The sequence below is a fragment of the Podarcis vaucheri genome (assembly GCF_965113315.1).
Source record: "Podarcis vaucheri genome assembly, chromosome: 2".
Classification (NCBI taxonomy): Eukaryota; Metazoa; Chordata; class Lepidosauria; order Squamata; family Lacertidae; genus Podarcis; species Podarcis vaucheri.
In genome coordinates, this window is record NC_138760.1 from 33,066,228 (window position 1) to 33,079,750 (window position 13,523).

At 45.0% G+C, this 13,523-nt stretch overlaps 1 protein-coding gene across 10 annotated transcripts in view; it reads left to right on the forward strand.

The window, feature by feature from the left end:
• The window catches only part of CEP131 (centrosomal protein 131), a 30,128-nt gene that overhangs the window by 7,272 nt on the left and 9,333 nt on the right, over positions 1-13,523 (forward strand). For 6 of the 10 annotated variants that reach the window (XM_082212386.1, XM_082212384.1, XM_082212390.1 and 3 more), the window contains exons 6-19: positions 775-888; positions 1,581-1,742; positions 2,194-2,311; positions 3,244-3,363; positions 3,525-3,693; positions 4,902-5,002; positions 5,231-5,413; positions 5,940-6,131; positions 6,462-6,599; positions 7,297-7,422; positions 7,751-7,867; positions 9,584-9,613; positions 12,195-12,297; positions 13,311-13,512. In XM_082212386.1, the coding sequence (XP_082068512.1) occupies positions 775-888; positions 1,581-1,742; positions 2,194-2,311; positions 3,244-3,363; positions 3,525-3,693; positions 4,902-5,002; positions 5,231-5,413; positions 5,940-6,131; positions 6,462-6,599; positions 7,297-7,422; positions 7,751-7,867; positions 9,584-9,613; positions 12,195-12,297; positions 13,311-13,512 (1,875 nt within the window). The remainder of the gene's footprint in view (positions 1-774; positions 889-1,580; positions 1,743-2,193; positions 2,312-3,243; positions 3,364-3,524; positions 3,694-4,901; positions 5,003-5,230; positions 5,414-5,939; positions 6,132-6,461; positions 6,600-7,296; positions 7,423-7,750; positions 7,868-9,583; positions 9,614-12,194; positions 12,298-13,310; positions 13,513-13,523) is intronic. The other 4 variants (XM_082212389.1, XM_082212393.1, XM_082212385.1 and 1 more) reach the window with 2 other exon arrangements.

The window sequence follows — 13,523 nt, forward strand, 5'->3', positions numbered from 1 at the left end:
TATTATTTCTGGTCCATGGGTATTAATGGAGTAGGGTCTGGAGACAACCATGTGAAAAGGAACAGCAATCTCTTTTTAGCTACAGGTTGTAATCTAAAATAGGGTTGAGCCAAAACAATGATTTCCACTTCGTTTTTGCTTTCATTGTTGTTGAACAGCACTACTGCGCTTCAGTGTGCTTTCATGTGGCCTCATTCCTTTAGCCTGTACTTAGTGCTCTCACATTCCAAATTAGGGTTGCCAGGTCTTTGCCTGCTAATAGTGCCTTTCCCTTTGAAAACTCACTGAGAGGGTGCAGTCACCGCATGTCCACTCCACTGATTCCTTCATTCAGTCTCCTCTTCCACCTGTTGTGGGAAGCAATATTTTGCTCCCAAGAGGACAGGAGAGACAATTTATGAAGTACCAGTGAAGTCACAGGGCAACAAGCACAGTGACAGCACTGCAGCCTGGTGCCTTGACACTTTTTTCCAGGCGAAGACCTGGGAAGCCTGTTTCAGATATTTTCCCCCATTATGATTTTTTCCCTATTTTCTTTTGAACCCTGTCTAAGCAGTTAATGGTTTTCCTGTGGCCCCTGAGATGTTGTTGGAGAACAGCTTACACCATCCCTGACCATTGGTCACGTTGGCTGACTCTAATGGGAGTTGGAATCTAACAGTATCTAGAGGGTGGTGGGTTAGCCACCCTTGTCCTAAAGGTTTGTGATTGAAGTCTGCACATGTTGGCCCACAGCCTTCAATATGCTAACGTATTGCCCTTCTTTCCTACGAGGAGTAACAAAGGTGCAATGGGCAACTGTGTAACCACCATGGTGCATAATAACTACTCCACTGCGGACAAGGCAGCTGCGCCCAAGAGCTCCAACCAGGCCACAACCTCCCTCAAGTAAGTTCTTTCACAGCCATCCTTCCAGTGGGCACCATAGGTTGGTTGAAAGGGGCCAGGGAAGGCCTAACTGTGGCCGCCTGCCCAACACTTCAAGTATGGGCAAGCCATTGGGGGAGTAGTGGTTTTCAACAAGAGAGGCATAGATAGATACACATGCACAGCTGTGGGAATGAAAGCAGACTTGCTCCTGAATCTTTTATTTTTAAGCTTCCTTGCTAGGAAAAAATAGACTGCAGTTGTTTCTAAGAGCCCTCATATTCATGTTAGTCCAGAGACTCATGATCCGCACAACTGGGCTGTATATGAGCAAAAGGAGCTTCCCTCATTGTACGCCAAATGCTAAGGTTTTTCTTCCTTTAAAACCTCTCCCCTCCCAACTGCATGTTTGGTGCTCATCCCCTGACCAATTCAAGTGCCGTCGTAGATGAAAATGCAGGAGTGATTTAGCAGGACTTACTTGACACTTGCAAAATCTCATTAAAGGGGGTGAATAATGTATTATGTTAGTGGGTGAGGAGCATTTTCTTTCCCAAGGCAGTCAACCAAGGACAGTATCCTTGAGAAAAACACAGTATCAGTACTGTGGGAAATAGACACGTGTCCATCACTGGGTAGTATGGCATGCTAACAACCCGTTGAGCAACACAGAGGATGCTTCTGACTGAAGTGTTCTTGTCTTGTTTTCTTAGTAACATTATCAAAGCCACTTCCAATGAAGACACCGAGAGTAGCAGCTACATGAAGTCCCAGAAAAACTTTTCCAGCAGCAATATCCTGGCTCGGAACAATAATAACAGCAGTAGCAGTAACCCCCTCAGGAGGCAGGAAGTATCGGAGGAGGAGGCTGAGCGGTAAGCGTGAATTCACTGGCAACAAAAGAGATAACCAGAGGAGATGTTGGGAAGTTATGCAGAAGGATGAGAGGAAGCCTCATGGTAGTTCAGAGAAGGGTACATAATATGTTGCTGCTTAGCAGCTATAACAGGTGCGTTTGATGATTTCCAGCTGATAGGTCAGTCCTTTCACATTTTATCGGCTCTAATAAAATAGTTCTGGGGCCTGATTTCCTTTTACGTTCGTCTAAAATATATCCCTCTGAACCGAGCGTTGGACTTTATATTGTTTTCTAAGAAGAAGAAAAAAGGTGAGGGGGCTCTTTCTAAACAGGAGCTATATAGGCAAGAGCCACTCTTTCAGCATGGCATCTCTCTCTGTGTGTGTCTCTGCCTGCTTCATGGCAGGGTTTCCATTTGTGGTTGGAAAACCATCTCACTTTTTGTTAACTTCTTTCTACCCATTCAGGTTCATTAACCAGGTCAACTTGGCTGCTGTGATGATACAGCGCTGGTACAGACGACACTCTCAGAGGCACAAGGAAGGCGCAGCCCAGCTCAGGCACTTACTAGCTTCCAAAAGAGAGGTATGTATGGCATACATGCATTGTATAAAGCGGACTTTCGTGTTTGCTGAGAATTAAGGAAAACGGTTCTTTGTTCCCCAAATAGTTTTGTTCATTTGGGGTCATATGGTGATATCCATATTACTGATATCCATTCATTTGGCCATTTTTTACAGTTCTATGAGCCATTTTTTCAAAGAGCATAGTTTGGCAAAGACCTGAAAAAAGTGAGTGGGGATTATGAAGGACACTGAAACCTACTTTCTCCCACTTTCAGGAAGTTCTGTTCATTCCTTTTCTGAAATCTCATCAGATGCTGTCCATATACTTCTCCAGATCTCCGACCCCCACTGACTAGCTATAATGGCTTTGTTCTACTTCCACTGTCAGAGGCAGTATGTTTCTTTATAGCATTTGTTGGCACTGTTAGAACAGGATACTAGACTAGAGGGGCCTTTGGTCTGATCCAGCTTGCCTCTTCTCTTCTTCCTAGACTGGTAGCTTAAAAAGAAAACAGAAAAAACTGGGTTTTTTGAGAGAGATTTATTCATTAGTGCATTTACAGAACAGCTTTCTTTAACTCAAATTTGATACTGCTGCTCTGAAACAATCCAAACTCTACACCAGTCCTTATTGTTTCTCTTTTCTATCAAAAACTGAAACTACTTCTTTTCCACAGCAGTGTGGCTACAGCTGTGCAAAAAGCTATTAGCAAGGCCTTCTCATCCTGTCTGGTAGTAGCAGAGCCCTAAATCAGTTAATTGTCCCACATCTGAAATGTACAGGAATGTCTGAATTTCTTTTTATTTCTTGAGCTTCTTGATACCTTAATAAAAACATCTCCGCAAATTAGTGTCTCTTGCGGGGAGCGGGGGAACCCAGCTGTCATTTGTACCAGAATAGGAAACTGGTAATAACACCTGAAAATCCTTTCTGCCTCAACTCCTTTTAAGGAAAGGCAGCAGCAACTCACAGAGGAGAGCAACATGTTGGATTTGCAGCGGAGGCGAGACGAGGAGAGGAAAAAGATTCGAGAGGAGAAGGCACGTCTTGCCAGACGAGCAGCCATTCAGGTAGGGGCTTGATACCAGCATTGCCTGCCTTGGACATTAAGGGAGGATCAGTTCATTGCTTCGGTTTGTTCAGAGCTTGGAACGTATTTATTTGCCAGTGCTGCAAATAGAGGAGCAAGTGGACCATAACAGAACACTTAACACCATTTTTTTTCTGCTAGGAGCTGCAGCAAAAAAGAGCCCAGAAAGTCTTGGATACACAACGCTTGGTTGAGGAGGAGCTGGCAGCAATGAAAGAGAGCAAGAAAACCAGAAGAAGAAAACCTGAGAAGGCTGGCTCTGTGAAGAACGCTAGCCCTGCCAACAGCATCATCAAAGCCAACAATGCAGGTGAAAAGCACTGGTAGATTGTGAAACTGTAGGTAAAGATGTCTCCTGAACATTCCTCTAGTCCAGGAAGTAGGAAACCTTTGACCCTTCAGATATTGTTCAACTACAATTCCCAACATACCTGTCCACTGTCCATGCTTGGCTGATAGGGGTTGAAGTCCCAGGTTCTTCACAGCTTCAGTGCAATGTCTGTGCAGTTATACTGGATCTGGTAGGCCTACAACTGTCCTATCATTTTACCAGATAAGTTGCAAAACAGTATATGATCATTGAGACCACAGATTGCATTAGGGAGAACCAAGCACAAAGTACCATGCCAGAGATGTTGAAGGAAAAAGTCCAGAGAAGTCTAGATGCTCAAGCAAGAAGTGTTCAGGAGAAGATGTGTGCAACTGTGGTTGCTGGGAAGTCCTGAGGAAATCAAAAGGGAAGGGCGGAATGGAAATACTATTGTTAAATTGTACGTTGCTGTGTCTGCAAAATGTGTGTGTTACAGTTGCATTTCGTTCCAGTAACACACAGCTTCACTTTGAAGCTCATCCAAATGCAATTGGTGCTTGGTCTGACCAAGTCAAAGAAGAGTCCATTGTGATGCTCACCCACTTCCTCCCATTGTAGTGTAACTAGAAACCTTCATCAGACAAGCTGCACACCAAGGGTGGGGAGTTTCGGACCTGGTGCCAAATGTGGTTCTCTAGGTCTGTTTGGCCCTCGGGACTCTTCCCCAGACCATGCCACTCATCAGCTCTGCTCTGCACCCTCCTCAAGTGCTTTTGGCTTGTTTGAATGTGTCCTTGGACTTGCAATAATGCCTCCTGCTTCTGTGATGGAGACTGGAGAGATGGTCTGTATATGCGTTTAGAAATTTCCGAGGTTTGTGTCACTGGAACATAGCCTACTGTAGAAAGGTAAAAGACATAGCACTTGCTCTGCCCACTTTTGCCTTGTTGACATCTACCATCGTCAAATAGCCAAAAGTTCCCCACGAGAGCTCCACCTTGGACTGAAAAACAGCCTCCGTTCACCATGCCTTCATGCATGTAATTGAAGAGTTTTTTTCAGCCTAAATCTTCATTGCTCAAGATATGGTCATTTGTTCATCTGTTAAAAAGGCAAAAAGAAAACTCTCACACAAACCCAGCACACCTGATTATGTTTCTGGGCACTGGATTCCTACCATGGCAAATCCTTTTTGTTGTTATTTACAGATGCCAACTTCCACTTGGCAGCTGCCGATACAGAAGAACATTCTGCTGGGGCTTGTCTGTCTGTCCCAGGACAAAACAAACTACCTGAAGATCAGCCACAGGTGCCCCTTTCTATTTTCTCATGCTCCCAAAAGCTTAGTTGCTGTTTTCTTTTTTTACTCCGGTGACTTTGCAGTTTGCACAGTTTTCAAGTGCTTTTCAATGAAATATTCTGTTCAGCTTGCGTACTGTACTGTGAGGAGATGGATCTACTAACTCCATTCAAATGAAGCACCAGGAATTCACCTTTCTTGCAATCTCACCATGCATGGATTTTCTCTGTTTTTAAGGATGTCAGCTCTGGAAAGATGGGCAGTGAAGACTTGGAGACTATTATTACTGCAGCCAGCAGAGCACAGTCCAAAGTCACCCTTAATGAGCTACTGGATACCTTAAAGTTGTTGGAGGAGGAACCAGAGTTGCCACCACAACCCAAGGCCTGCAAAGAAGATAAATATGCTTGGGTAGATGGGGTAAGTGGAATAGATAAAGAAATCTATCTGTCTTTGTCTGTTGTTCCTTTTTCATGATTTATTCTGAAGCTGTTACCCTGAATCAACAACGTCATTTGAGCTTCTGGTTTTTTGTTTTCCATGGGCCAGGAAGTAAAGGGCATCCCATTGCTACTGTCTCATGTTGTGCACAATAATTTGCTGCTGATCTATTGTGACCCACAACTATTTCCACCAACTCCAGATACCTTTGATAGTATTATTTGCATGTTTGGTTATCCTAAAGAGAGTTGAGGAAATCACCCCCTCTTGAGTCAGAAAGTCCTTTCATTTAACTCACACTAGCATCTAGTTTTTCGTTAAAGTAGACTAGAAGATGACTTTCCTGGAAAACATGGTCCATCAATAAGTGCATGTCCACAAGAATTTTACATTTCTATGATTCTCTGATTCTATTCTTATCCACAACTCATGGTTGAAGTATATCTGTTCTGCCATTCCTGTCTAAGTCTAGCATAGATAACTGTCCTTTTCTCCCTAAATACAGGAGGCTGACTCAAATTCTCTCACTGCTGACAACCTGGAGAAGTTTGGGAAACTGAACTATTCTCCGGGAGTCCCTGAGGAAGGCACACTGCTCTCGGAAGCCAAACTTCAGAGCATCATTAGTTTCTTGGATGAGATGGAGAAATCCGAGCAGGAGCGACCTAGGTCTGCTGCCTCTGCTTCCCAGCGAGAGGTGAGCCCCCGAGCATGAAGTTGACTTTCAGCAAAGATGGGAATCGTCTGTTTTCAGTGAATTAAGTGGGTAATTGTCTTCACCTAATGAAACAAAAAAGAGGATTGAGTTTGCAAGCTCATAAAATTCACATTGGGATTTTACTGCTGTATTGGCCTCCAGCATAAATGGCTAGTCTCATCTTCCTTGAGGCAGATAACTAGGTCTGCCTCAGGAAATTAATAGGTTGGTTTGTAATCAGCAAAACGTGAGCTGAGTAACTTTAGATGTTCTGTTAAAAGAGAAACTCTTAGTAGTAACACCAAGACCTGCATTTCTACCACCTGTCAGGGGCTCTTGTCAGAAGAAGAGCTAGCTCACCTGGAGCAGGCATCAGCAGTTGCCACAGAGGTTACCAGCTCCATCATGCGGCTGAAGCTGGAGGTAGAAGAGAAGAAGAGAGCCATCACATTGCTACAGACAGCACTGGTGGGTAACTAGAGCCTAATCCCTTGGCAGGTTTGCATGTGCTAGGAAAGGGGGGGGCTGTGTCACAAAGCACAGCAGAGCCCAGGATTCAGCTGTGTTGTGTGGAAGATACATGGATTTAAAGCCTGAGCAGCCAGAGTTGCAAAGGCCTACCCTACCTGACAGCCTAGGCTTCTGCAGTCTGGTTTGTGAAGCCAGACAAAGCCATCAGTATGGGGGAAGGGAATTAGCTCCGTGGTAGAAGTTCTACTTTGTATGCAGAAGGTCTCGGATTCAGTCCTTGGCACTTCCAAGGTAGGACTGGGAGAAACCCCTGCCTGAAACCCCTGGAAAGCCCCCATAAGTCAGTGTAGGCCAAGGATGGGGAACCTTTGACCCTCCAGTTGTTGCTGAATTACAGCTCCCATTAGTCCCAGCAAGTACGGCTAATTGCCAGGGATTATAGGAGTTGTATCTCAGTAACATCCGGGAGCCAAAGTCTCCTCGCTCCTGGGGTAGACACTGAGATAGATGGACCAGTGGTGTGACTTGGGATAAGGCATCTTTCTACATTCCTTTGGATGGGAAGATCCTCTTGTCTGAGAGTAAGCATACACGTGACATGCGTTTTCTTTTCCTTCTCTGTTTTTTTGCGGGGTTTAATTTGGCTGCATAGCCCAGCTTATTCTGAAAATGCCCGGGTTATTGTTTCCTGCAGGCACAGCAACGGGAGCTGACTGTACGTCATGTCAAAGGGACAGAGAAAGAGCTGAGCCACCAGCTGGCACTACAAAGGGAGCAGTATGAAGCAGCTATCCAACGGCACCTCGCCTTCATTGACCAGGTCATTGACCTCCTTCCCCCCCTCCTTTTTGAAGATGGGAAGGTGACGATATTATTATTGTGTCCACCCTGCTTACAACCCCTTTCCTAGACTCCTTTGCACTGCTGGCATATCTATATGCTTTTACCTCTCCCGGCTTCAACTAAACATACTAATTCAATGTGTAATCCTTGATTAGGCTGGTGAAGGGGGAGCTTAGCATCCGCTTTGACACCTGCGTAAGGTGGCAGCCTTAAAGTGCTTGCTCTCCCAATTGCCTGCCACCATAGTAGATGTAATTTTGGGGAGGTGCTGTGACTTTATCCTCCTTTGCACCCATCCCCTACAGCTGATTGAGGATAAGAAGACTCTGAGCGAGAAATGTGAAGCGGTGGTGACTGAATTGAAACAAGTGGATCAGAAATACACGAAGAAAATTGCCCAGATGCAGGAGCAGCATGAGCTGGTGAGGAAGTAGCTTTTAGTTCCTTGGGTGACAGAGCTGCACACCAGCTAGATAAAGTATCTGAATAGTTCTCCTTTGGTTCGTAGACAGGAACCAGGTTAAAAGCCGTAAGCAGTGTTGGGACCTTCTGAAGACCTCTTTCCTGACCAGCCGAGAGAAAGACGAGAGATACAGAATGCTTGAGGGGTGGAGGGGAGCATTAAGGCTGTCTGAAGTGTAGAAGTTTCATTTTCCACACAAAAAAATATCCAGTGTATGAGTTCCCCTCCCTTTTTTTGTACACAATATGGTGGAAAAGGCCTCTTCTTGTACCTGGTGAGGAGATTCTCAACTAAGCCTACCTGAATATTTTTTTCTTTGTTCTATGCTTGGTTGCTTTGATACAGCTGAGGTGATGCTCTAGTTGCTGAATCGGAAGTATTTATGTGACATGATGCATTTGGAGACATCCTGCTCCTTCTTTGCAAATGGGGAGGGATTTCTTATACCTCATCCTGTGCAACAAGATCTGTTTTAAGTTGAAATGAGGGGCATTTGTAACAAAAAGAGAGAATTGGTTGTGACTGTAAATAGTGCTTGTCTCTCTCGAATTTTTTGGTTGAGCTAGACATCCTAGGGTGGCAGGAGCAATGACAAAGTCTGTATCTCTGGTTCTTGCTGTGCCTAGAGGTAATGCTTATAGCAGTCCCCTGCCAGAGCCCAATGACAATTCATCCTTATTTTTCCGAACAGTTTCTTAACTCTTGACTGAAACTGGGTAGGAATAACCGTATGTACTCGAATCTAATGCTCACCTTTTTTGGCCAAATTACGTTGCGAATATTAAGGTGTTCGTTAGATTTGGTGGCACATTGACATTCACCAGCAAACAGGTTTTTTTTGTTTCAAGGTTCTGAAAATCGAGGTGTGCATTAAATTCAGTGGCGCATTAGACTTGAGTAAATATAGTAGTTTATAGAGTGCAGTGCCCAAGACTAACTCAAGTTAAGACTGTATGTCTTTTATGCTGGATATAGCAAGTTCACAACAGCATGGCTGCTTGCAAGGGCATTTGTAGCTAAGCATGGGATATGTTACCATTACTAAGCCAGAAGGATTGTCCTAGGTTCCTGCGAAATCATTCCCCTTTCCTTTGCTGTTCATCCCATTTGGAATATGCTTCATTGGCTGAAGCCATTCAGCCCCATCTTGCAGTTGGCCCTTCTTAAAAAGAAAGACTTGCTGGCTTCCATTTGATTATAGCTATAACATTTCTGGGAAAGGGCAAATGAAGCTCCTGCCACCCAGAGCTTTGGAATTAATAAGCCGAACTGACCCAGGCTCTTCTCTCATGTCTTAATAGCTTGTAGCACTTAACTAAGCACCCTTGTTCTATAGGATCATTAACAATACAAGATAGTTGTGACTGTCTTTGTTATCATTAAAGGGGAAACTGTAGACAGCTAAGGATTTGCATTGGCAAAGCTGCCCAAACCAAGGAGTCTCCTTTGCTTGGTTTTGCTGCTTCTGCTTCTTGGCACACCCTTCCCTGCAAAAGTAGGAAGCTTTCTCGGCACTTGGATGAGCCTCGCCTTGGCAAACACTTTGAGCAGGAGCCCAGCTGCTCCAGATCTTAGCATTTGCCAGTTGCCTCTTTGCACCTGTTTCCCAAAACACTCTTATTTCACACTCCTTTCCATTTCCCTCTATCTCTCACTTCTTCCTCTTTCTCTCTAGGTTTGGCGCACTCTGGGCCCCCTCTGTGAGGTAAATCTTTTCTGTGCGTGCTCTTTGGCTTCAGCTTTTGTCTCTCTCACCTGTCTTGAGCCTGTTGGTGCAACTATTCGTGAATTCTTTAGATCCAGGGGTGGAGAGCCTGTGACGCTTCCTCCCCACCCCGATGTTGTTGGATTCTCAGCTCCCATCAGTCACACCCAGCAAGAGAGGTCAATGCTTTATGAGAGTTGTAATCCAGCAACGTCTGGAGGGCCACAGGTTCCCCACCTCCTGTGTTAGGTCCCTTCTTTGGGGGTATGGCTAGGGCACTTGTTGCAGCTTGGGACAAAGAGCTCTTCCTTGATAGTGGCACACTCTAGGTGTCTGTTTTCATGGTCATGTCAGATGCCAGCCAAAAGTGGAACTGCTCTTTAACTCTTATCCTCAGTGCCTTACTGAACAGCCTTTTGGTGGAGTTGCCTGTGAAGCAAAACCAATCCAAATTCCTCAGTCACTTTTGCATTCCTCACTGCCTACTGATAAATGGATAGACCCACGTTCAAATATCATTCATAAAATTCAGTGGCTAGACTTGGACAAAACTGAAGACAGATGACAGGGGGTGGTGTTTTTTTCAGAGCATTGAAGATGGTTTGAAAGGGGGGTTGCTGTTCAAGATGTGTATACATGCCCCACTTCAACTTCTATGCAAATAAATTTTGCAAGTTCCATTTTGTTTTAAAGGGTGGGATTCAACACTAGGCCTGCTCAGAGTAGATCCACTGAAATTAATGAACTTGACTAAGTTAAGTCTATTAATTTCAGTAGGTCTGCTGTATCGAATTCCACCCATAATTTGGAAAAAGTGTTTGTACAGAAACAGCAATAAAGGTAAAGGGACCCCTGACCATTAGGTCCAGTCGTGGCCGACTCTGGGGTTGCGGCGCTCATCTCGCTTTATTGGCCGAGGGAGCCGGCGTACAGCTTCCGGGATGTGGCCAGCAGGACTAAGCTGCTTCTGGCGAACCAGAGCAGCGCATGGAAACACCGTTTACCTTCCCGCCGGAGCGGTACCTATTTATCTACTTGCACTTTGACGTGCTTTCGAACTGCTAGGTTGGCAGGAGAGACAGCAATAGGACAAAATAAACACATGTGTGCACCATCGTAAGCAAAACGTCTCTCAAGAAAAGGCAGTGGCATTGTCCTTCAACCAATACCATCATTTCTCTGGGTCTAAGAAGCCAATGAGCACCGATGATTAATTCTAGTATGCTAACGAGATTGCAAAGTGGAATACTGACAAGGGGAAAATAGAAATAGACTGCAATCTTCGCCTTGATCTGCACTTAGAGGGGATGCATTCAGTGGAGATGTCCCTTTGCTAGGCTCTGCTGGCAGGGTAGAAGAGCTCCACTGCCATAGGAACCCTTCCTGCCCCTGCCAAAGGCATGGGCTGTTTTGGAGCTACAGCTACCAACATTCCTGCTGGCAATAGCTGGTGGAAGACTCTGGAATGGAACATTTCAGGAGCAGAGCAGAGCTGGCCAGGGACCCGCAGCTTACTAAGCTGGCCCATTTGGTAGAAAGGGGCCAATGGGCTGTTGTGCCAGCCTATAGCTTGTTGTTTAGTCGTGTCCGACTCTTCGTGGCCCCATGGACCAGAGCACGCCAGGCACTCCTGTCTTCTACTGCCTCCCGCAGTTTGGTCAGGCTCATGTTTGTAGCTTCGAGAACACTGTCCAACAGCCTATAGCTAGTGCAGAAAAATAGGAAGCCATCCCCCCACCTCCATATTCTGCACTGGTCAGCAGGAACCATCAGGGCTTCAGGTGCAGCAGTACCTCTGCCACTCCGAACAATCCTGGGCAGAGTTAGGGTTACTCTATTGCATTCAGAATAAACGCTGCAGGTAATACTAAACTAGATGGAGCAATGATCCGACTCAGTTTAAGGCACTTCTTTCATGTTCCTGTGTGCCCTCCCTCCTCCATTTTATGACTGAAGTGTTTAGGTTTCCTGATTCTGTTGGCAAAGGCCAATGTAGTGGAGAGCTAGAAGGTGGGGGAGAGGGAACCTTGAATTGCTTTTCCTGGGGCAGGGGATGTAGAAGAAAGGGTGAACCCTGTCTTAGCTACTAGCAGGTCAGCCAACAGTACACCTTCAGCTGAAATCACCAGACCACCTTTCTCTGTGCCTGTGGCTAGAAATCTGCTTCTTAAAATTTGGGATCCTCAGAAGTGATATCCCTCATCTTGCTTTTTTTCTTGCTTTGCCACATAAATGTGCACAGTCCTGCTTATATAACTCAGTCTGTGTGAGGGTAGTGCACAAACCCGAATTTACTTAGGTTTATGCTTTTGGTAGGTTCTGTTGCTGTTTCTCTATCTTTGGATATATTGTTGATAGCTGGGAAGGAAAACTCATTACCGGTTTTCTTTACAAGGTTGCATTGCTGGGAATCCAGCCGGAGTTGCAGTGAGGCAGGGTGTGCACCTACTGCTTTCTCAGTGTATAGAGGAGACACTTCATGACTGCCTGGGCAGGTTCATGGCAGCATGTTTTCAGTATTTAATGAAGAAATGTCTGATTTGTGTCTTGCATTCCCCCCTCCCCTTTTCTTCCCCTGCAGGAAATAAAGAAGCTGAAGGAACTCATGAGTGCCACAGAAAAGATCCGCCGGGAGAAATGGATTGATGAGAAAACCAAGAAGATCAAAGAGATCACTGTTAAAGGTACTTGTGGATAGCTGTGACTGAGTCATCTTCTTGCTACCATTATGCACAAGGAATGGCTTATTCAATGTAGAGTTAGTGGGGCTGCAGAACTGACTCCTTTTATAATAATAATAGTGATAGTAATAGTAGTAGTAATAATAATAATAATAATATCAAGAGTAATCATAATTACAGTTATTACACTATATCCTGCCTTTTGCCAGGGGCTCAAGGCGGCTCACTAAAATGAAAACTAATACAAATGAAACACACATAGCTAATGCATTTTATATATGTATATATAAGTTTAAAAGTAATGACACTAACAATGTAAAAACCTCTGTATTAAAATGCAATTGGGGTGGGGTGTTCAGTACAGTTAGCACTGTTGCATCCCTGCTTCTAAAACTGAGTCATCATTATGTGTGACTTTAGGGAGGTGATGGAGGGGAGATTGTTCCAGCTTTTTGTGCAAAAAAATAAGCTTCTTTAACAAAAGTACTAGGGAGTGACTTTTTAAAAAGCACAATCTATAGGATTTGACGTAGTCTCTCCTTGTTGAGAATTACCTAGGAGGAAAAAAGTGAGTGTTATGGTGCAAAAAATACGGTACTTAGTAAGCACTGTGTATTCTTTGCCCTACTAGGATCAGAGGTCATTTCCCCCCCCCCCCCCGTTCCCTTACTATGGCTCAGCTCTGTTACTGGAGTTTTTGTTTGGAACTGAGATCAGGGTGACCCAGTCAGATGACTGTCAGGGTTGCAAGGCTTCTTCTTACTGAATCATGCACAGTAAGCCTCCATCATTCACTAGGTCAACCAGCACTTGCCATGCCCAGAGAGCTATGTGCTGTATATAAAGGTTGCATGTGTGCATGGAATGTCTTAAGGTAAAGTATTCCAATCATAGTTTTTGCTTTTCGGCAAAGTTTGCCTACTTTGGCAAGTGGGGCCTTTCTTTAGTGACGGCCCCTCTTGCCGCCACCACCCATATCTTGCTAATAGTCCTCCCCATTTGTGTTCTCCATTCAGGTCTGGAGCCTGAGATTCAGAAGCTTATTGCTAAGCACAAGCTAGAGATCAAAAAGCTGAAAACGCTGCATGAAGCAGAGCTGCTACAATCCGATGAGCGGGCAGCCCAGCGCTACGTACGCCAGACGGAGGAGCTGAGGGAGATGCTGGAGCATGAGAAAGAAGAGCAGGGGCAACGAGAGAGAGAGCTGGCAAGGCAACGGTATGTAGGGC